This window comes from Mercenaria mercenaria, chromosome 1 (assembly GCF_021730395.1).
Source record: "Mercenaria mercenaria strain notata chromosome 1, MADL_Memer_1, whole genome shotgun sequence".
Taxonomy (NCBI): domain Eukaryota; kingdom Metazoa; phylum Mollusca; class Bivalvia; order Venerida; family Veneridae; genus Mercenaria; species Mercenaria mercenaria.
This window is the reverse complement of record NC_069361.1, coordinates 45,423,527-45,448,138: the sequence shown is the minus strand read 5'-3', so window position 1 is coordinate 45,448,138 and position 24,612 is coordinate 45,423,527. Positions and strand designations below refer to the sequence as shown.

The 24,612-nt window shown below is 35.9% G+C and overlaps 1 protein-coding gene and 1 long non-coding RNA gene across 3 annotated transcripts in view; both read right to left on the bottom strand.

Annotated features, from left to right (window-relative positions):
* LOC123540252 (tRNA (adenine(58)-N(1))-methyltransferase non-catalytic subunit TRM6-like) overlaps nucleotides 1-24,612 on the bottom strand; it is a 100,147-nt gene that overhangs the window by 2,883 nt on the left and 72,652 nt on the right. For both annotated transcript variants that reach the window (XM_045325113.2, XM_053546210.1), the window contains exons 2-10: nucleotides 13,795-13,934; nucleotides 12,141-12,235; nucleotides 9,281-9,372; nucleotides 7,753-7,836; nucleotides 6,944-7,068; nucleotides 6,746-6,791; nucleotides 5,819-6,313; nucleotides 5,137-5,239; nucleotides 884-970 (exon numbers count right to left, since the gene is read on the bottom strand). In XM_045325113.2, the coding sequence (XP_045181048.2) occupies nucleotides 884-970; nucleotides 5,137-5,239; nucleotides 5,819-6,313; nucleotides 6,746-6,791; nucleotides 6,944-7,068; nucleotides 7,753-7,836; nucleotides 9,281-9,372; nucleotides 12,141-12,235; nucleotides 13,795-13,934 (1,267 nt within the window). The remainder of the gene's footprint in view (nucleotides 1-883; nucleotides 971-5,136; nucleotides 5,240-5,818; nucleotides 6,314-6,745; nucleotides 6,792-6,943; nucleotides 7,069-7,752; nucleotides 7,837-9,280; nucleotides 9,373-12,140; nucleotides 12,236-13,794; nucleotides 13,935-24,612) is intronic.
* LOC128557819 (uncharacterized) overlaps nucleotides 14,996-24,612 on the bottom strand; it is a 59,594-nt gene continuing 49,977 nt past the window's right edge. The window contains exon 2 of the long non-coding RNA XR_008371420.1: nucleotides 14,996-15,351. This is a non-coding gene — a long non-coding RNA (uncharacterized LOC128557819). The remainder of the gene's footprint in view (nucleotides 15,352-24,612) is intronic.

Sequence of the window (24,612 nt, the reverse complement as noted above, 5' to 3'; positions counted from 1 at the left end):
AATTTATCATCAAAAACAATATTTGTGGGGGGTATTTTCAATTGTTAATTTTCATCCATTTTGGACACCATATATTTTATAAATGTCAATTTTAGCTTCATCTGTTGATGGATAGTTATAAAATTTACATGAGTTAGCATAAAAACATTTCCTATAATACTTCTGTAAAATTCTGAAGAAAAAAAGTCCAAACCTTTTCATGTGTTGGAATTTTACAGTGAAATATAAATTTTATATCCTAAAATTAACATGATAAAAGATATATTTAGGATTCAAAAGGTTCCAACTACCCGTGGAGCACTATGGGCCTTTAGAATTATGCTAGTCTTAAATCTGGTTCTTGTAAAATAAAGACAAAATTCAGGAAAAACCCTGTTATCAACAAGTATGGACTTTGTCCGGTAAATGTAAAAGATTTTTTTAAAATACAGTCTCACCTGCATTAGCAGGCACCTTTTTATAGTGTGACTCTTATCTGTAACAGCCAGACTAAAGGCCTACAAATGACAATCCATGTATAATGAACCTTAATATAGTGTGACCCTGTCTAACGAGGTTAACATCCAGCAAATAATTATGACCCAAAATTGCGATATAGCGGTCACTGCTGCATAATAAATAGTATGCTGTAATTCATAACTTCTAAAATGTCTATGTCTTATAGCATCTAAATAATGTTTTATTCAAAACTGTATTCATTTAAATGATTTTATAGGTTTATATGTTTTAAACTTTTAAAATGTAAATATTTTAATTTTCGATTTCGACTTATTATGTCTGAAAATGAAAACCTGGATGAAAACCATTCAGTGCCTTAGCCAACTGCTATAGACAGGTAAGACTGTACTTTTTTGTTGCTCAGAACACAACTTTGACTGTGTACCTGGTATTCTCTAAGCCATGTCTCTGTAAGTCTGTAGCTCACTAAACCCTTGTGTTCCCTGAGATGAGCATAGCAGTCTTCTAATGCCTGCAAGTGTAAATGTAAATGTAACAAGAGCTCGTCAAACACGAAATGCCCCCCTTGATGCATTCAGTAATTGCATAAGGAACAGAAATTATTTGCTCACTGTAAACAAAAGGTCTACAATTCTGGATCAATGTGACATTGACCTTTGACCTATTGACATCAAAATCAACAGGGATCATCTCTGGTCATGATCAACCTCCCTATTAAGTTTAGTGATCATAGGCCCAAGCGTTCTCAAGGTATCATCCGGAAAGGGTTAAACTGTTCCGGGTCAATGTGACCTTGACCTTAGCCTACAGACTTCAAAATCTATAGGGGTCATTTACAGGTCATGACCAACCTCCCTATCAAGTTTCATGATCCTAGGCCCAAGCGTTCTCAAGTTATTGTCTGGTTTAAATGTTCCGGGTCACTGTAACCTTGACCTTTGACCTACTGACCTTAAAATCAATAGGGATCATCTGCTGGTCATGATGAACCTCTCTATCATATTTCATGACCCTTGGCCCAAGCGTTCTCAAGTTATCGTCCAGAAACCGTTAAACTGTTCCTTGCTAATCTGACCTTGAACTTTGACCAAATGACCTCAAAATCAATAGGGGTCATCTGCTGGTCATGAGCAATCTCTCTATCAATTTTCCTGATCCTGGGCCCAAGCGTTCTTGAGTTATCGCCCGGAAACCGTTTTACTGTTCCTGGTCACTGTGACCTTGACCTTTGACATACTGACTTCAAACATGGTTCATACAGACCTTCCCAAAAAAAATTCAAGTAGTTTTCAAGTAGTTTTCCTTCATTTTCAAGGACTAAAATGGGCGCAGTGTCACTGTTGCTGAGACATGAAATAACCAAATTAAATCCAATTTAGGACAAAATTAAACAATGTAACACAAGATTTACCTTCAACGCATCGCAGATAAATTACACAGTGTGAAAATTACTTGAAAGAGCATAAAACCTGTAAAGTACAGTACCATACCATACTATCGCCGACTCCGTGGCAGGCCCTAATGGCAGTAACGGTTGGTTTTTTTTTTCCTAAATTCAAGTAGTTTTCAAGTAGTTTCTGACTGTTACAAATTCAAGTAGTTTTCAAGGAGTAGGCATCAAATTCAAGGACTTTTCAAGGCCTGTGCGAACCATGTCAAAATCAATAGGGGTCATCTGCTGGTCATGATCAACCTCCCTGTAAATATTCACGATCCTAGGCCCAAGCAATCTTGAGTTATCATCCGGAAACCGTTTAACTGTTCCAGGTCACTGTGACCTTGAACTTTGACATACTGACCTCAAAATCAATAGGGGTCACCTGGAGGCGATGACAAACCTTCCTATCAACTTTCATGATCCTAGGCCCAAGCGTTCTTGAGTTATCATCCGGAAACGGATTGGTCTACATACAGACGAACTGACCGACAGACTGACCGACATCTGCAAAACAACATACCCCTCCTTCTTCGAAGGGGGGTATAATAATTCACTTTAACATACTATCTGAAAATTAGTTATCCTCTAATACTGTAATATCATTTAATTTCACTGGCATAGAATCCAAAACTGCCTATTATTGGGGACAAAAACTGGTGGATTTTAAATTTTCAAGATAAAACAATGGGCTTTTTACCTTTTTTGTTGGAATTTGATTTTGTTGAATGACGCAACTGCAAACTCTATATTCAAAAGTCAAAAATAGACCATGATTTGAAAAAATTCAACAAATAATCAACTGAGATATGACTTGATAGATGCATACAAAGCTTAAACAAATTTTTTTAATGAAAAAAGTGTCATAATTTACATTAAATTTGATCAAGGGATACCCATGTAAGTAGGATTGATGGGTAGGAAGCCTTGTGTGAAGTTTCAATCCAAAATAATGTAGTTGTTACCAGCATATGACTAGATAACTCTTATAAACATAATTTACATCAAATTCAACCAACAACAGTTACCGAACTTAGGTAGGCCAGTAGCTTTAATGACCAGAAATCCTTACGTGAATTAGTTTTAATGAAATACATACAACAGCTACTGAAAAAAAGACCTTTAAAAACAACACTTTTAATCAATGTTTGACAAAGACATCATTTCCCTGGTAAGTAGAATAGTTTTCACTGATATTAAAATAGTATAGCGAACATTTTACTTTGAAAACGTGCTATATGTAATCTGTAATCAATCATATGAGCAATTTAAACAATACAAAACTAGAAAATGCTTTTGTAAAAAAGCGCATGTCTCCCCCAATGCAAAGTCCTATAGGCAAGAAGTTAATAGGGGTCAGGAGCGAAAGTCAAAGAGACACTGATGGTTGGCTGCAATAGGGATCATCTACTTGGCATGTCCAGTCATCCCGCTAAATTTCAACACTCTTGGCCTAGTGGTTCTCAAGTCACTGTTCAGGCTCCTGTGACCTTGACCTTTGATCAAGTGACCTCAAAATAAGTAGGGGTCATCTACTCTGCATGTCCAATCATCCTATTAAGTTTCAACATTGTAGGTCAAGTGGTTCTCAAGTTATTTCCAAAAAAATGATTTTACATGAACAGGCCACTGTGACCTTGACCTTTAATAGACTGACCCCAAAATCAATAGGGGTCATCTACTCTGCATGTTCAATCATCCTATGAAGTTTCAACATTCTGGGTCAAGTGGTTCTCAAGTTATTGATATGAACTGGTTATCAATGTTCAGGCCTCTGTGACCTTGACCTTTAACGGAGTGACCCCAAAAACATTAGGGGTCATTTACTCTGCATGAACAATCATCCTATGAAGTTTCAACATTCTGGGTCAAGAGGTTCTCAAGTTATTGATTGGAAATGGTTTTCCATGTTCAGGCCCCTGTGGCCTTGACCTTTAACAGAGTCACCCTAAAATCGTTAGGGGTCATCTACTCTGCATGATCAATCATCCTATGAAGTTTCATCATTCTGGGTCAAGTGGTTCTCAAGTTACTGACCAGAAATGGTTTTCAATGTTCAGGCCCCTGTGACCTTGACCTTTCACAGAGTGACCCCAAAATTGTTAGGGGTCATCTACTCTGCATGAGCAATCGTCCTATTAAGTTTCAACATTCTGGGTTAAGTGGTTCTCAAGTTACTGACCGGAAATGGTTTTCAATGTTCAGGCCCCTGTGACCTTGACCTTTAATGGAGTGACCCCAAAATCAATAGGGGTCATCTACTTTGCATGTACAATCATCCTATGAAGTTTCAACATTCTGGGTTAAGTGGTTCTCTAGTTATTGATCGGAAATGATTTTCCATGTTCAGGCCCCTGTGACCTTGACCTTTGATGGAGTGACCCCAAAATCAATAGGGGTCATCTACTCTTCATTATCAATCATCCTATGAAGTTTCAACATTCTGGGTCAAGTGGTTCTCTAGTTATTGATCGGAAATGGTTTTCAATGTTCAGGCCCCTGTGACCTTGACCTTTGACGGAGTGACCCCAAAATCAATAGGGGTCATGTACTCTTCATGACCAATCATCCTATGAAGTTTCAACATTCTGGGTTAAGTGGTTCTCTAGTTATTGATCGGAAATGGTTTTCAATGTTCAGGCCCCTGTGACCTTGACCTTTGACGGAGTGACCCCAAAATCAATAGGGGTCATCTACTCTTCATGACCAATCATCCTATGAAGTTTCAACATTCTGGGTCAAGTGGTTCTCTAGTTATTGATCGGAAATGGTTTTCAATGTTCAGGCCCCTGTGACCTTGACCTTTGACGGAGTGACCCCAAAATCAATAGGGGTCGTCTACTACAGCAGCCCTACAACCCTATGAAGTTTGAAGGTTCTAGGTCAAATGGTTCTCCAGTTATTGCTCGGAAATGGAGTGTGACGTACGGACGGATGGGCGGAAGGACGGACAGACAGACAGGGCAAAAACAATATGTCTCATGGGGGAGACGTAATTACTTTACCTTTACCTTGCTACTTAAATTTGGGCAGCACCACTTATTTAAAGGGGTATTCACTGAAAATTTACTGACTAAATAGTGAATAGTGCATACCATGATCAGTCTGCATGGATGTGCAGGCTGACCTTGGTCTGCACTGGTCGCAAAGGCAGAATCATTTGGCGCCAGCAGGCTAAAGGTTAATTTTTGATCTGCAAAATATAAAGATCTGAGTTACATTACTCCCGGCAACAATCTTACCTCTTTGAACTGTGAGAACACCACAACCTGTCGGGAAGGTGCTACATAATCTATAAGTGCCAGTAATATGTCAGTTGGGTAAAACTTGCTTGCCACTATCAAACTGAAAAGGAAAATAAATGTGGCTGAGCAAATTTTTTTAAATGAAATTTCAACATAATTTCAGAACTCAGGATAAATAATGCTAGACAGTATATGCAAAACAGTATAAGCTAAAGTTATTAGATAAATTTCAAACTCATTATGTTAATTTTTTGGAGGGTTTAATGTCACTCTGACACAATTTTACGCTCTATTGTGACTTTTCAAGCTTCTAATGATGAAGGAAGACCCTGACATTATTTAAAGCAGACACTTTGGTAGAACCATCAACCTTCCATAAGCCAGACGGATGAATTCCTCAAATGAAAAAATTCTACACCCAAAGCAAGGTTTCAAACCAATAGCAGTGAGGGGCACATGATTGGAAGTCAGCAACCTTAGCCACTTGGCCAGGCAGCTCTTCAAGTTGCTAATAATATGTGTCACTGTAGCAGTCAGACAGAAGCCTAATGCATACATCACAATGGTAGAGAAAAAGCTGAACTTAACCCACTGCATACAAAGAAATCAAAAGATGAAAATCAAATTGAGATATAAGGATATCATGATCTTTAAGACATAAAGTGAAAGTTTGGCGTACCAATCAACATTCTTTTCTAAGATTATCTTTCTAGCTTCTTCAATCTCTTTGGCTCTGTTTAACTTTGCCTCAGCTCTGTTTTTCTGTGGTTTGTTCTTTTTCTTTGCCCATCTACTTCCTTTTGAACCCTTGTTCCAAGCCTCTGCAATTTCACTGTCTATCTCAGAAACAGTCTGAATTTGAGACTGGTTCCCAAAAGGCTCTATTTTATCAGGTACAGTCTCTTCCCTGGATAAAGTTTCTATAGAACCAGTCTGTGATGAATTAGTTTGTTCGCCAGAATTTGCTGAGTCATTATTGCTATAAGACTGAGGTACAGTTTTGTCTCCAGTCTGTATACTTTCAGACTGGTCACATGATTCTGCTGTAGAAGGTGCATGGTCATTACTTTGTTGGTCTGGTTTAGTATGTTTTAGTGAATTTACAAGCTCCAAGGGATAATTATACAAAGTGCCCATAATTTCAGCAGAGAAATCATAATTATCCAAGTGGTGTCTGAAAAGTTGGAAAAATGCCAATGTAATTCATCCAAACAGGCATTGGACAAAGAAAAAGAAAGAAGTAAAATATAAAATCATAATTAAGGTTAATGTAGTTCTCCACGTTTAGGTCAAAACTATAGTGAAATGAAATATGTAGGTCTGTGTGCTTGTTTTTGAAATATATGCCCATGATTAAGAGATCCACATTTTACTGCATAACACTGCATTAATAAGGCTTACAAATTCATGAACAATTCCAAGTATCTATTACGACCAGATGTAGAGAAGAAAGACTTCAGACACAATGTCGTCTGTGAAATCATCAAAAAGAACATACACCGCACACAAAGATCAAACTTATGACCTCCAAGTTCATAGCATTTGCACTACTACCGAGTCTATCACGCAGACTGTAAGATAATCATAAACTCATCCCTAGACTTACTTCACTGGAGTATCTCCGTGGTAAAAGCTGATCACCTTACCAAATCCTGAAAGAACATAAGATTTTCATTTATTTCTCACAGTTATTAATAAAATAACCACAAAAGTAAGAAATGTTTTTTTAGTAAGATGATTTTCCCTATATAATAATAACCATTTTTCTCATATAATACATATCTTAGAATCATCAGTTATTTACCTCCCAATCTTTCCAGTACCGCTCCTGTTACGAGACCTAAACATGACTCTACCACCATGACTGTACTGTTGGCATGTATGTTTCCCATTGTCAAGATCTGAGCTAGAGTGTCGATCCGTAGGTTACTGTAACAAGAGAGATAAACACGCTCAGTTCACATGATATGACTAATATTGTTGGTTAAGACAGAAATTCAGTCTGAACTACAGCAGGCTTATAGGTTACTGTTTCTAACGAGGTGCATACCTGCACCTGACTAATCCCAAGAGTAGTAATTCTGATCTCTGACAGTCAAGCAGCAAAAAGCTGCTGCACAAATTTTGTGTTCCAACTGAATTATCACCCAAAACACAAATCTTTTCAATTTCTGCAAAATGAGGTTTCATAATATAGCAATCTTCATACACTTTGATCAATTATGTACACAATGGCCATTTCATTATCTGAAAATTCAAAAACAATTCTGCCTGATACAGAACTGGAAATTTAATGAATCGGTACTGCCAAAGCTACATGTCCCTTGTTTTGTGTGTCACAAGGTGTCAAATGTTTGCCGGCCTATCAGTCACACTAATAACAATATGGCAACCTTCCAGCTTTTGTTGAGAAAGACCACATATGCCCTTCCTAGCTATATGTTATGTGGACTGGCTCCTGTTCAAAACCCACAAACAGCCTAAAGCCAGCTTGGTATATTTATCACATCAAATATTTCTACATAGTTTGGGTTCAGGCTGATCTTGGTCTGCACTGGTCGCAAAGGCAAAAACAATTGCCGCCAGCAGACTAAATGTAAATTCTGAACCTACCATATTCTGGAAGGGCCCTTAGACCAGTGCATCTCACACAGCAGTCTTGTTGTCGGCTTTAAAACAGTAAACTGCAGTAGATGTCTAAAACAGAAGAAGAAAAAAGTTTTCTAAACATAGTACATGTATCTTACAGAGTCTAAAATTCAACAACACAAAATCTATATGCACATTTACTTGTATTATCAAACGATGCTTTCCATACAGCATACATTACCTCCCTTGGCCAATATTTTCACATAAGATCTACCACTTGTTGGGCAAAAATTTTCTCACAATGCTGTGAAATTCAAGTTACTGATAGTTTCTTGTATTGTTGATACTGTATGTGATCTTTAAATGTGTGAAAGAATATCACAGGTGTCCTTAAACTTTCACTTCTTTTTTTGCTGATAAACTATTTCTAACACATATCTATAATTTTGGCCCTAAAAATGGCTGCCAGTTTTATCATAGGAGGTATATACTGCAACAGCTAGGAAGAGTTTTACAAAATATAACAGACAGATCTGATCTTTGAGCTCAGTGTTTGACCTCAACCTTTCACCTGGTTCATACATTTTGCATATTGCTCATAGTTGCTCATCACCCTCTACCTATATCAGAAGTCCCAAAGCAATATCATGTTTTAAGTTATGCTACGGACACAAAGTTACCATGATGGATAGATCTGACTTCTTGAGCTTAATTTGTGACCATAACCCTTGACCTACCGACTAGGTTCATGGGCTATGCACATTTTCTCATAGCTTCCTACCTATATGACAAATCTAAAGTCAATAACTTGAATGGTTTATAAGTTATGCTATGCTAACGAAATTTGACTTCAGGTTTGATCTTACTCACTTTAAAACCTAAACCTTTGACCTACCATACAAGTTTTTGCAATCTGAACAATGTCTCATCTCCAACTACCTTTATCCTAGGTTTGAAGTCAATACCTTGAGTGGTTATGTTTTGGACACAAAATATGGACAGATTTGACCTTTGAGCTCAATTCATGACCTTAACCCCTGACCTAGCGACCCCGTTCATGCACTCTGCATGGTGGGTTTTGTGCCATGGTTGTGACAAAAGGTACAAAAAAATCCTCAAAATGAAAGAAAATATTTTAGACGAGTGTTAAGATGGAGAGTAATGTGGGTTGTTGCACTCTGCACATCGTCTCATCACAAACTAGATATATTCCAATTTTAAAGTGAATATCTTCAATAGATTTTTTTTTTTAAATTATGCTCCGGATACAAAATATGATGGAACCTCAGAGCTCAATTTGTGACCTTCAAATTTGTCCTATTGACGCAATTTTTGCGCTAAGCACATCCTCTCATTGCCATCTACCTATATGCCAAGTTCAAAGTCATTCTCTATTATGCTCTTTAATTTATGCTTCAGACACAAAACATAATGAACAGACAAACTCACACAGTCATGTCATCACATAATATATCCTTTTGATCTATCTTCTTTCTAAAGCACGACAATTTATAAGAACTAACTTAAGATAATAATTATATATACAGCTTACTTCTTTTTCTTCTTTTTGACCCATTTTTCCTGTGCATAACCTGTTTTACCATGGAATGTTGCACTGTTCTCTATCAACTGCTCTATCAGATGCTGTAATATAAAAAGAAGAATTTTCTAACTTATCAAGAACATTACAATCTTATCTTACGACTTTTAGCCACAACAAATCAAAGAACATAGCATTTTATGACGAAAAATCCTCACTGCTTGTGGTGTGATTCGAACACAGGTTGCTCGAGTGCTACTCCAATGCTCTATCCACTGAGCCAAAGAGTCTAATCCCTGACATAGTTGTCAGAGATTGGCTTTTAATGTGCAGGCTATACATAAACATAAGCAACTGTAACAGTCCCTTCTTCAAAGAAGTTACCATGATGATGAATTGTAAGCCATTCTGGCATACAAAGTGCAATTTTGGCACAAGATAACGTCTGTTTCCCAGACAAGCCCCATATTATGGTTTTTTTGGCGTAACAAATCAAAGAGCATAGCATTTCATGACAAAAAATCTGAAGTGCCAGTGGCTGAATTGAAACAGGTTGCTCGGGTGCAAGTCAAATGCTTTTACCACTGAGCCAAAGATTCCTCTCATTGACACAGAACTTTGTCAGAGATTGGCATTTAGACATGTAAGCTATACGTAAGCGACCGTAACACTTGTAACAGTTCTGATATGTTGAATAGTGGCCTGTAATTTAACAGAAAGACTTTTAAACCACCGAATGTGCTTTCTATACTTACCTGCATTTAAATTCTATGCATTAATAGAAAATATTATTAAAAGTAGGAACAAAATTTTATCAAAATATGTATACATGGGTTTTAACTAAATATTTTTTTAAAAAGGAAGATCTAAATGTCTTTCACAAAGTGAACATCTGATGCAATATTTTCAAGAGTAGTACAGCAACAAGTGCAAAGTATGGTATTTGTGAGTGATAGATATTCGATCTTACATGTAAATCAAACAAACTTTCCTTTTCAGTGATTTTAACAAAATTTAATGTCTGACATTTTTAAACTGAAATTACTAGATAAAATAATTTATATTCCATATTTTACTATGGCTTTCTCCAGATTTGGATATTTTCAATATGAAACTAGAGCTGCTTTTGAGAAAAGCGCATGTCTCCCACAACTGCCTAATCATCTAAATACTAAGTCAGTCTTTTTATACTGTTTAGTGACAACAAATATACCTTTGAAGAATAAAATGGCTGATTTTCAGTAATTCAAGAACCACAATTCTGAAGTGCCTATGCCAATTTGGCTAGTTATCGAACCTGGGAGAGGACATATGTGATATATTTTGTTCGAGTTTGGTGAAGATCAGATGAGAAATGTTTGACTTAGAGTGTGGACAAGATGAATGGTTTTTGGTGCATGTTTGATAATGAATACTTCAGCATTTTTATGAGTCTAGGTGATTCATTAATTATTGTCAAGGGCCATAATTCCGAAGTGTCTTGGCCGATTTGGCTAGTTATCGAACTTGGCCGAGGTCATGTGGTCAAACACATTTTGTTCAAGTTTGGTGAAGATCGGATGAGAAATGTTCAACTTAGAGTGCGGACAAGCTTTGTGACACACACACACACACACAGACTTGAGTAAATCAATATGTCTCCTAGACCACTGTGTGGTGGGAGACATAATTACCATACATTTTGTTCTAATGTCTCAACAAGAGCTATTTGCAGCATACTTATGCCCCCACTCACCCTTCACAAAAAAAAAATGACCCCTAAAACAACAGGGGCAGTCATCCTAGGAAATTTGACAACCATAAGCCCAACACTGCTCCAAATATTTATCAGAAACTGATTTTAGATTAAAAGTCATTGTGGCCTTGACCTTTGACCCTAAAACTGTTTCATAGTATCTACTGATAAAGGCAAATATCAATGAAGCTAACAAGCAGTAGGCAGAACAATTGTTTAATTCATAAGCAGAAACTGTTTTCAGTCGAGAAATCAATGTAACCTTGACCTACTGTCCTATAAAATAACAGGGATCATCTACAGACCACAGGTAATCATCCTGTGATGTTTGATGACTGCAGTCCCAAGTGTTTTCTAGTTACTGATTGGATTCAAAATTATTGTGACCTTCACCTTTAACCTACTGATCCCAACCATTTGTGGTAACCTGTTGACATGAGAACACAAGTGGTCAATTTGACTATGATCTTTGACCTACTGACTGATGAAATAGTAAGAGTCATTTACCAACTGCAATAAATTACAATTAACCTTAAGCCTGCTGAATTTCTAAAATGGACTGGTTCATCATTCAATTTGGACAATACCATTTATTATTCAAAGGGGTGTTCACTGAAAATTTACTAACTGATGTGCAGGCTGATCTTGGTCTGCACTAGTCGCAAAGGCAAATCACTTGTTGCCAGTAGGCTAAGGGTTAAAACTTGAAGGCAGCTGGCCAAAGTGTTCTTTAATTATTCGGCTCAAACCATTTTCAGTATCGAGTTCACTGTGACCTTAAACTTTAACCTACTAATCCTCAAATTTATAGGGATCGTCTATTGTCATCCTATGATGTTTGAAGACTGTCATCCAAAGCATTCTTTAGACACTGGGCGGAAACATTTTTTGGCCTTAAGGCCATTGTGACCTTGAACTTTGACCTACAAAATAATTGAGGTTATCTACTGACCAAAAACAATCATCCTACTAAATTTGACCACTGTAAGCATTCTCTAGTAATAGATCAGAAAGCCATTGATGTAATTACTGACCAACAATGAGGAAAATAATGCACCCCTCTGGTTAAATAATACACTGAAACAATTATATTTATTGTCACGACTGTATTGAATTTCATAATTATATTCCTCTTACATCACGAGATACACCCTCTTTCTTCATCTGTTCTATTTCTTCCTGTTTCAGTTTCTGGTTGCTGTCTTTGTCAAGCAGATGTCTATTGTCTTTCCCTATACATCAAACACAAAACAAAATATTGCATTTAAATGTCCTTCTACTTTTGTAAAAATTGTCCTATGAAATTGCAAGCTTTTTTATGTAAATGAAATTGTGAAATTACTTCCAGATTGATTTATTCAAGTTTCTGTGCATAAAATCATTTCGCACACAATATTTGTCATACTTTTGATTCTAAACGTCCATAGCCGCTCCCCTATGGCATATACAATTTTCTCCTTGGATTTTCATCAGTACCTCAAAACTGATATTCTGGCAAGTAAAATCCGGAATTTTGAACTAAAATAATAATAAAATTGAGCATTATCGTCACCAAGACTATGGGGGAATATAGTGGTTGCTGAGTTTAAGGCACCTTACATCACAATTCAAATTTTCAATTCCAGACAAAAGGGGAAAATTTCGTTAATGGCCAAAAACTGAAGTGCAAACACTTAAGTTTTTTATCTTTACTTGACTATATAAATGACATATCATGATTAACATGTTACTTTACACTGGCTGATATTTTCATGAACTTCTTGATTCACGAACGTTTCCACATTGAAAACTTTTCCATTTATAGGAGAGATCGCCGTGACGTCACGCGTTAACATCTGTTTATCTGGTGGTTGGCAAAACAAATGATTTTAACACCGTTTGCGTATTGAATCAGAATTTTTAATTTTTAATAACTTTTTTGCTCATTTATGGATTTTCAAAATTCAAAAAGATTTGAAATACTAACAATCTTCATATTTTTGTATCCAAATATCTTTTTTCAATGAATAACCGTTTTAAATGACATATAATTTTAAAAGCGGCGTAGTGATTTTCACAACCTTTAGAAAAACAGTGTAAGTTAAGCGTTCATAATTAATCCATTTTATTTCGAAATAACAATAAAAAGTAATCAATAAATTGCTTGTTTTATAACCTTTCCATTGATCAAAAAGTTATTTATGTAATCTGTGTTTTAAGAAAGTTTAGACCGTTAGAAAAACATCACTGTTTACAAAAAACATGGACGGTCGGCTTCTGCCCACCCGATCATTGTCTTATCAGTTCTAAAAATAGAATTTGTATACAAACACGATCTCTCCTATACAGTATTTTCATCAATTGTAAAACAGTCTTGAACAGCAAACATAACCAACAGCATTTGTTGTGAAAACTACAGAAAGTTACAAAATTTGTGCAATTTACATTTTGTAACCTTAGTGCAAAAAATAGACAACTGCATTGACATAAAGCAGCACTTAATATTCACTTTTTCCACTGTGGTGACAATATGGAGAGCGCAGATCTACAGATCTTGGGGTCGTGAGTTCTAGTCCTGGGCGAGGCGTATGTTCTCTGTGACAATTTAATAAAAGACATTGTGTCTGCAATCATTTGTCCTCACTTCTGATTCATGTAGGGAAGTTGGCAGTTACTTGCAGAGAACAGGTTTCTACTGGTACAGAATCCAGGAACACCGATTAGGTTAACTACCCGCCGTTACATAACTGAAATACTGTTGAAAAACGGCATTAAACCCAAAACAAACTAACAAAATCAGCTTTTGCCCTACCTTCTGCAGTGATGTCTGCATCTTGCTCTACAGTTCTCTCCATTTTAACCATTTCACCATCCTTCACTTCAAACAATGTTCCATACGGATGACCAATAATGCCATCTAGCTTAAACTTGCTCTTTTCCAACCATACATCTCTGAAAAAATAATAGTCTATAATCAAATAAATTATACATGTAATGTCAGTTAAAGTTTCCATTTACATGGTTTATAAAATCTACAAACTGGTGCCTCCTAGAAGTAGTTGTTTTGGCTAAGGGTGTAACGATATATCAAAATTCACTGTATCACAATACATTACTCTGGCGATACATGTATCGTATCATAGGCCTGTTTCACGATACAGAAATGATACAGTGAAAAGAAGAAAACTGAATGAAAACTTTCATACAATCAGTGTTAAAAGATAGCAACTAAACAAATGTATTATTTAATTGCAGTTTCTTAACTTTAAAGCAAAATTTCAAGTGCTTTCCAAGTGTAGGAACATTGATTTTTTTTCATTTTGTCACATAAATGCTTAGTTATGGTACTCAGTTTGTATCGCGATATGCACCGTATCGTTGCATCTTATGATCTATATCCCGATATGTGTTGTATCGTGAGACTAGCATATTGTTACACCCCTAGTTTAGGCCAAAAATCACAAAATTTTATTATAAAAAATAATAGCAAGGAAAAGGAATGTTTTAAATGGCTAGTGCAGCTAAACCTGTATCTACAGGGAGTACATAGCCTGGAAATCAAGTGTTTATGGATTTAACAACATTTTGTTTCTTGCTCCTTTTTTGTTATGGGTTTATACCCAAGTCTAGACTTCAAGCGTTGATGGCTTTAATCGGGCCTTGTTTCCTTGTTTAGTATGCATTTATTGCCTATTGTGAAATCATTTAATTTCACGGGTATGAAATTTTGTGGTTTTGGTCAAAACTGTATCGGATATTTACCGGGAGGTTGAACCTCTATATGCAGCCCGTCTGGGCGTACCAGGTGTTTAAAGCACTGGTATTGGAAATAGGGGTAGAACGACCTCAAGGGTGGGGGTGCGGTCATGGCTGTTTGTTACAATAAGGCTGTAAATATTGTCATTGTTCATTTATGATATTGTTGTAATGACTTTTATTTTTTATTAATATGTTCAACGCCATTATATCATTTATAAACAAGAGCACCGCCTTGCGGGTGCTGACGCTCATCTGATTTTTTTTTTATAATAGAAATATTGTCCTACCCATGATTTTCTAAGTCTAAAAAGGGCCATCACTCTTGCAAAAAGCAGGATAGAGTTATGTTTCTTGATGTACAGTGTCCACTTATGATGGTGAAAAACTGTTGCAAGTTTTAAAGCAATAGCTTTGATAGTTTATGAGAAAAGTTGACTTAAACATAATATTCAACCAAGAAAATGATTTTTCTAAGTCCAAAAGGGGCAATAATTATTGCAAAAAGCAGGATGGAGTTATGTTGCTTGCTGTACAGGGTCAGCTTATGATGGTGAACAAGAGTTGCAAGTTTTAAAGCAATAGCTTTGATAGTTTAAGAGAAAAAGTTGACCTAAACATAAAACTTAACCAAGAAATCTGATATTTTCTAAGTCCAAAAGGGGCCATAAATCTTGCAAAAAGCAGGATGGAGTTATGTTTCTTGCTGTACAGGGACAGCTTATGATGGTGAACAAGTCGCGGGCTTAGCGCAAAACGGTTGTAACTGATATGAAATAAAGAAGGAGTTACAACCGTTTTGCGCTAAGCCCGCGAAGTGTTGCAAGTTTTAAAGGAATAGCTTTGATAGTTTAGGATAAAAGCTGACCTAAACATAAAACTTAACCAAGAAAACTGATTTTCTAAGTCCAAAAGGGGCAATAATTCTTGCAAAAAGCAAGATGGAGTTATGTTTCTTGATGTACAGGGTCTGCTTATGATGGTGAACAAGTATTCCAAGTTTCAAAGCAAAAGTTTTGATAGTTTAGGAGAAAAGTTGACCTAAACATAAAACTTAACCAAGAAATCTGATATTTTCTAAGTACAAAAGGGGCCATAAATCTTGCAAAAAGCAAGATGGAGTTATGTTTCTTGCTATACAGAGTCAGCTTATGATGGTGAACAAGTATTCCAAGTTTCAAAGCAATAGCTTTGATAGTTTAGGAGAAAAGCTGGCCATAAACATAAAACTTAACCAGGCAAAGCCGACGCAGACGCCGACGCCGACAACCGCTGAAGTGATGACAATAACTCATCATTTTTTTTCAAAAAATCAGATGAGCTAAAAAGGCGTTTAATCAAATTGTTCAGTTTCAGTTTTGTGATTGCATATGTCATGTTTTGTTATTTTCCTACATATCTGCGATGTGTCACATGTTTAATTGTAAAGCGCCTTTAACGTATATTCCATATGAAAAGGGCGCTCAACAAATCTGGTATAATAATAATAATAATAATAATATGAATTCCTTGATTTCAACTTTGGAACATAACATGAATGGGAATTTCACTTGTTCGTTGGGATTAAATTTCGTGGATTGACACAACCACGTAATCCCGAAAATTAGTCCCCCAAGAATATTAATGATATCACAGTATTTTATATCAGTATTTTAATTTGACTCGACCACGAAAATTAGTCCCCCACGAACATTAATGATTTCACAGTATTTCATAACAGTTTTTCAATTTTAGAACGTGCATGGTCAGATGCATAAGAAAACTTTATACAGATTTGATGGGAAAGCTTATAACCATATGTCTTGGTGATTTTTTAAATTTATACTTTTTTACTTTGGCCTGCTTATGAGGAAAGCTAATGACATTTAGTTCAGTACTGGAAGTCTCCGGTCCACTTCCTGGGAAAAACCAGAGGAGATACAGAGTTTAGTAGGGTGCAACCTAGTGACCTTCTGATATCTTAAACACTAGGCCACTGCTCTAAGCAGCAATCCAGTTGGATTATTCTTAAATCTATCATATTGAAAAGCAAATATTTTAGATAAAGATTTGAAGTCCTTCATCTATACTTCCTACAGTTTCATTTCAAGAGCCAGGACTTTCTCTACGCTGATTATAGTTACCAAAATTTATATTTGAAATGTACAGCTATCATGTCTGACAGTGAAATATTAAAGGGACTTCCTTTCAAAAAATTTGTTTAATATTAGTTGTTTGATATTTTCATTGTGTTTACAAGCGACACAAACATTAAAACAAACAATTTGCTATAGTCATAGTGACTTTCAAGCTATCATGGTGGAGGAAAACCCCAGGTGCCCTTATGGACTTAATTACAGGCATCTGTCGGTACCTAGGTAGAACAACCAACCCTCTGCAAGCAAAGTAGAACATGAATCCACTGATGTGAGGGTAGACTAGCTCCTAGACTATGATAAATTTTTTCATGTTTTTATAATCTAGTGTAGTAAATTGAGCCAGTCTATATTCTATGTCCAATATCATTTCAATTATAATTATAATAACATCAGTCCTCGTAGAAAATCTCTAGAACAGACTTGCTTTTGTCTCTATGAAATGGAATCTGACACAAAAAAGAAACTAGAATGTGTCTGTAGGACACAGGGTGTGCCCCCCACTGGTACATTTATCACAAATAAAGGGTAATAATTCAAATGTTTGCAGTCTTAATGGGGTATAGCCTCAACAAACATTTTATGGGGGGTGGAGCACAAAAAAGAAGAAATATCGTAATTATCCAGGGTTGCCACTTAGTTGAGAAAATGAAATTCCCCAACTTTTCCCTGACTAAACCATACTTTTCAATGACCAATGACCAATACTACCATATTTTTAGGCCTCCTCCTCCCCTACCCTTCAGCCTTTTATTTGGTTTCAGATATAACAAACTTTCATCAAAAAATACCAAAAGATGAGTGTAACATTAATAATAGTAACATAATAATGATATTAGTCAGTTACAATAATTGACTCGGCATGACTTGACTAATTTACACCAAAATGTGTTAGTACGAAAATACTTATTTATAAATACTGCTTGAAGACTGCGATAGCCACTGAACATTTTAAACATCGACCCAGAATTTAATTTTTCCCTGACTTTTCTAAAATTTCATTTTTAACTGACCATTATCAAGATTTCCCTGACAATTCACTGACCTTGAAAAAAATCATTTTTCCCTGACTTTTCAAGGTAAGTGGCAACCCTGTTATCAGTCTAGTGGCTAGTCTAATGCAAGGGATGTGCGTTTCTAAACCAGGTGACCTTATAATGACTCAGAGATACCCTTATAGAGACCTGATGATAAGTAATATATAACATAGATTCTTGTAGGTTAATACCCTTTAAGGTCCCATCATGATAAAGACTTGTGCACAGTTCCATGAATTTACATCAAATACTTTTTGAGCTAGGCAGGTCATTAAGTGAAAATGTTCATTTTTTACTATTTCAGGGGCCATAACTTTGGAAATAGAGGGTGAAGTCGGACGAAAAATATAAGGTGCCCAAGTTTATATCAATTTATTTGAAATACTTTTTGAGATGGCACATCACAATGGGAAAATGTGCATTTTTGACTATTTCAGGGACCATCACTGTGTAAGTAGGGGGTGGAGCCAGACGAAAAATATAATGTGCCCAAGTTCATATAACAATAAGGACTCGTGCAATATTTCATCGATTTATATTAAAAATACTTCTAAAGCTAATAGCATTAAAAGATGAAAATGTGCATTTTTGACTATTTCAGGGCCATAACTCTGGAAATAGGAGTTGGAGCCAGACAAAAAAAAAAAAGGTGTGCAAATTTTTATCATGATTAATAATAATGCAAGGTTTCATCAATTTTTATCAATCACTTTTGAGCTAGGTGCGTCACAAGGTGAAAATGTGCATTTTTGACTATTTCAGGGGCCATAACTCTGGAAATAGGGCTTGGTGCCCGAACGATAAATAGAAAGTGCACAAGTTCATATCATGATTAATACTAATGCAAGGTTTCATCAATCTATATCAAACACTATTTGAGCTAGGCACGTCACAAGGTGAAAATGTGCATTTTTGACTATTTCAGGGGCCTATGGAAATAGGGCTTGGTGCCTGAATGATAAAAAGAAAGTACACAAGTTCATATCATGAATAATACTCTTGAAAGGTTTCATCAATTTATATCAAATACGTTTTGAGCTAGGTGAGCCACAAGGTGAAAATGTGCATTTTTGACTATTTCAGGGGCCTTGGCTCTCGAAACAGGGAGCCAGACGAAAAATAGGAAGTGCGCATGTTCATATCAAGATAAATACTCATGCAAGGTTTATTCAATTTACCGGTATATCAAATAATTTTTGAGCTACACTCATCATAAACTTTGGACAGACAGACGGACGGACAGACAAGACCAAATCTATACTCAGTGCTGGGGGCACAAAAATCTGCACCTTGAGGATTAACACCATTTTCTGGGCTATTTATCGGTTAACACCATTATGAAAATGAAAGGATAAATCTTAAGAGGCACAAAACTTTACATCTTGATTTCAGGTGTTTTTTATGAAATAGAAAACATAACGTATCACAACATCTTCATAGAGTATCTCAATTATATATCATGACAGCAAGCACACCTACATGTTTTTGCTGCATGGCTCCTTGCTGCATACCCATGTATGTATGAATTGAATTACAGACTTCTCATGGTTTTATCCTTTTTTACTCTTTACTTATATATACTTAGAAATGAAATTACCTTCTAAATTTCATTTTTTGGACATTTATATAAATTTGCAGACATGCCCCTTTAAACAACATTTGAGAAAATGGAATTGTACTTCCTAGTTAGAAGGTTTAATCCCTGATAACTGATAGCATTTTAAGGCCTTCCTTAAAGAGAATTCCTATAGTTTTTTTCCTTTCATAGATTTTTTTCAAATTCACATGATTATATGATAGGAAAACTTGTGCTGAAAACAATGAACAAATAAAAACAATGGGTCACCGGGCTTGTTTTTGTGAAAAATTGTTTTGAACACACCCACTGTTGCTGAAACTGCCAGCGATTTTTCAACATTTTCATAATTTTCTGCTTTTTAATAAATACCAACCAAAATATACATCAAGACAGCACAATAAGGTTTATTCTTATTACAGATTTTATTATATGCTTATTTGATATCATAGTCATATTTGTAATACTATATCCTTACAATAATGGGTACAAATGAAAAAAAAAAATATTGTTTCATATTCACTTTTGTGAACTTTTTTCAATGAAAAATACCCATAAAGAAGAATATATTTTTAAATTTTGAAAAAACTCTTTCATAGAATTTTTTCCTGTTTTTCTTGTGTATAAATAATTGTATTGGAAGCATAAAAATGGCTAAAAATGTATTGGTCACCAGGCTAAATTTTATGTTAAGACCGCTTGAATACAACACCTGTTCGGACGAAAAATGGCGCGAACCTGACCAAATTGATTACATGATTGTATATCTGCTAGAAGTTAAAAAAAAGTTTTAAAACTTCTTAATTCTTTCTATAATTGAATACTAAATAATTTGAAAGGTGATATTGTCTTATCAGTACTAAGTCAATTGTCTTACATTATATGAACAACACTGTTTTGTACTTAAATGCAAAGTGGTAACATAACCCCAAAAATGGCAAGATACCTGTCAGGCATACTTGTCAATACAACATAAACCACTATCAACATTTGATTACTGATAAAACTTATCAAAAATGTTATTTCATTCAAGATTCCTCATATTTAAGATTGTCTGTCACATGTTTCAACAAATGTTGACTTCACTTCAGTTTTCAATAGAAAGTGTCGGCTGCACAGAAAGATGCGCATAAAAAACTATAGGAATTCCCTTTAAAAAATGCTTTTTTTTGCAAATTAAACCTAACCAGTGTTCCTGGATTCTGTACCAGTACAAAACTGTTCTCTGCAAGTTACTGCCAACTTCTCTGCATGAGGAAGATGAAAGATTTGAGAAACAAGAACTTCTATTAAACTGTCATGGAAAACAAAACCTGTCCCTTGGGATTGAATTCACAAGAATATGGTCTGTAAGTATGCGCTCTACCTACTGAGTTAAGGTTTCGAAGTAGGCCTTGAGAAACAAAAATCAAACAACACCAAATCATAGAAAGAAAGAGTTGTTTGACATGAAAATTATTTTCATATTTCCGATTATTTTAAGTACAAATGGCATTCATTTTCAAAGGGAGACAACTTTTTCTGATTATTTTAAGTAATCGTCGAGAAAAAGTTGTCTCCCTTTGAAAATGAATGCCATTTGTAAAGAAATAAAGATAAACAATTGCTGAAAACTGTGTTCCACCTTGTTATGCAAAATTTCACCACACGCACGCTATTGCAAATGCATCAAAACGAACATGTGTAACTGTTCTTTGAAAATGGTGAGTTTTTAAAGGTGTTTGACTATCCAGTCATTTTCTGGAATTCAAAGTTTATATCAGTATACTGACACTTGTTTCGTAAAGTAATATACATGTTTTACTGCTGTTCAATTTTCATGTCAAACAACTCTTTCTTTCTATGATTTGGTGTTGTTTGATTTTTGTTTCTCAAGGCCTTCTTCAAAACCTTAAGCAGGCAGGCCCTCTATTTAATTAGATCATAGGTTTCTTCAAACTTCTATCATGCATTTTTTCCTGTGAATGTAAAACTTTCTTTGACAAGAAACAAATAATAAGATTTTACCCTTAAAGTAAACAATTTTAGAGGACAGCAACACTAGTCTATTCAACAGTCTTGTCAAAAGAATTTATATAAAAGTTAAAAAATCAGCATGATTTTGTGTAAGTACAATACAGTACTTATGGAACCCGTAGAATGCATCAGCTTGCCACAGTGGACAAGTGTGTGAAGTTTCAATCTATACCCTCTAGTGGGTTACTGAGCTATCAGCTTACATGTGAAACTACACCAACAAGGCAGTCTGAAAGACAGCTAAATGCCCCGCCACTGCTATGGATAGTGGAAGGGTAAACCTTTGACCTTTAGCTGTGATCTTGACCTTGAACTGAGATGGCTGACTCATGAATTCTGCACAACCTCTTGATGAGGTGATTAAAGCAAACAAGTAAGAGCTTTTTCTCCCGATAATTTATCCTCTAACTACATGTTTATACATAAAACGCAGAATGCACATAGGTATCGATTTTTTAGCGACCTGAATTAAATATGCAGTTTTTATTTGAATTGGTTAAAATAATATTTGCTATTCTGTGACCTAAGGGAGTAAAATTAGTCACCATTATCATATGCAAAAAAATTAGTATTACTATTAATCCCGCAGAATCATTATTCTTGCTTACCCTTAATGAGTTACTGTGGATGAAAATACATGGCTTTATTAGAGTATTGCACAAATACAGTCACGTCATAAATTTGACAGAATGATCACATTGTATATTGGTCATATCAAATGGAATTTACATTAACCTAATTTCATCCGTTCAATGAACTCTTTGAAATCTGAGTCAATCTAATGGAACTACATCAATGTACTGTGTTGTTTGGTCATTTAGCCGACTCAAAAATAAAAAGTAATGAACCTTGTGCAATGAATGTCAGACTATTACAGTGAACAAGTGAAGAGTGAAGTTTCATTCCATTCCCATTAGTGGGTACTGAGCTACCATCTTACATACAAGCAAGAGCTGTCTCCATAGGATGACACATGCCCCCCCAATGGCACTTTGAATGAATAGTTATGGCCGATGTTAGAGTTTAGGACCTTTGACCTACGGACCTGGGTCTTGCGCGCGACAAGTCGTCTTACTGTGCCACACATTCATGCGTAGTTATTTTAAAATCCATGCATGAATGACAAAGATATGGACCGGATATGCCCATCATTGCACTATCATGAAATATGACCTTTAACGTCTAAGTGTGACCTTGACCTTTGACCTACGGACCTGGGTCTTGCGCGCGACATGTCATCTTACTGTGGTACACATTCATGCCCAAAAATTTTAAAATCCATGCATGAATGACAAAGATATGGACTGGACACACCCATCAATGCACTATCATGAAATATGACCTTTAACGTCTAAGTGTGACCTTGACCTTTGAGCTACAGACCTGGGTCTTGCGCGCGTCACGTCGTCTTACTGTGCCACACATTTATGCGTAGTTACTTGAAAATCCATCCATGGATGACAAAGATATGGACCGGACACGCCCATCAATGCACTATCATGAAAAATGACCTTTAACGTCTAAGTGTGACCTTGACCTTTGAGCTATGGACCTGGGTCTTGTGCGCGACATGTCGTCTTACTATGTTACACATTCATGCCAAGTTATTTGAAAATCCATCCATGGATGACAAAGATATGGACCGGACACGAAAATTGCTGACAGACCGACAGACTGACAGACGGTTCAAAAACTATATGCCTCCCTTCGGGGGCATAAAAATAGCAAAACTGCCAAGATGAAAAAGGAGTATAATTTTGTTACAAGAGTGCAAGACATTGTCTCAAAATACACCAGGTCCTGTCTAAATATTCAATTAATATGTATCATAAAGGTTATAATGCTCCATGTGGGATGAAACAGTCTAAGGAATCTTGGTCAGATACAGAAAATATCTGTGGTTTGCTGCCCAGCATGTTATGTCATTATCACTGACAAGCTTGCTGACCACAGTGAATTATGACCCAACACTAGAGGCTGATATAATGTTGAACATCTTGGCAAATTGTAATCTAAAAATCTGTAACACATCAACTTTCTATGTTTTTTTTCTTGATCAAAACTTGAAACCCTTTGTCTAAAGAAAAATTAAAATGATAATGTGTACGACTTCAGTCCAGATGCACATTTTACAATATCAGTGGGCTAAGAATCCAAGCATGTCTAAAAAGCACAAAAACACATCATTTATGCGAGCACCAAAGACGGAAGCAACCTCTGAATTAACCCCTGAGTCTATCAAATATTGCGTAAATTGATTATGGAAGTGCATGTTACACTGACACTACAGTTTATGTGCAAATATAGTAAATGTATCATTTATTGGACATACTAGATGGAAGGAAGGGAGTAGGGCATCAGACCAGGGCTTGGGGGAGTGTGTAGTTTGCCCCCACCTCCAACAAGTTAATGCTGATATGGTGTAATCTCAGGATCTAGACTGCTTATACTAATTTCAGCCTGCCCACTTAGCTCAGTAGGTAGAACGTCGGTCTACGGACCGCGGGGTCATGAGTTCGACCCTTGGGTGGGGCGCATGTTCTCTGTGACTATTTGATAAACGACATTATGTCTGAAATCATTAGTCCTCCACCTCTGATTCATGTGGGGAAGTTGGCAGTTACTTGTGGAGAACAGGTTTGTACTGGTACAGAATCCAGGAACACTGGTTAAGTTAACTGCCCGCCGTTACATGACTGAAATACTGTTGAAAAACGGCATTAAACCCAAAACAAACAAACAAACTATACTAATTTCATCTGTGGATATATTTAATTTTATTCATCTTATTTATGATAAGTTTGAAACATACTTCCAGACTCATATTTGTGTCCTCCCTGATCCCCATGATAAAAGGACCCCCGTCCTCCTTGTTGAAATGGCTTCTATGTGGGTATGTATGTATGTAATTAATATACTACATATTTATACATACATGTAATTGTTAGGTTTTATTAATGTATTTTAGCTCGATTGTGAAGAAAGCTTGTAACTAAATTATTGTTCAAGCAAGGTCAAAAGTTCAAAACTATGTACTTTAAATAATTTTAACTCTAAAAATTATGCTAGCGGCAATTGCAGTGGCAACTGTATTTGCCTCTGCGACCATT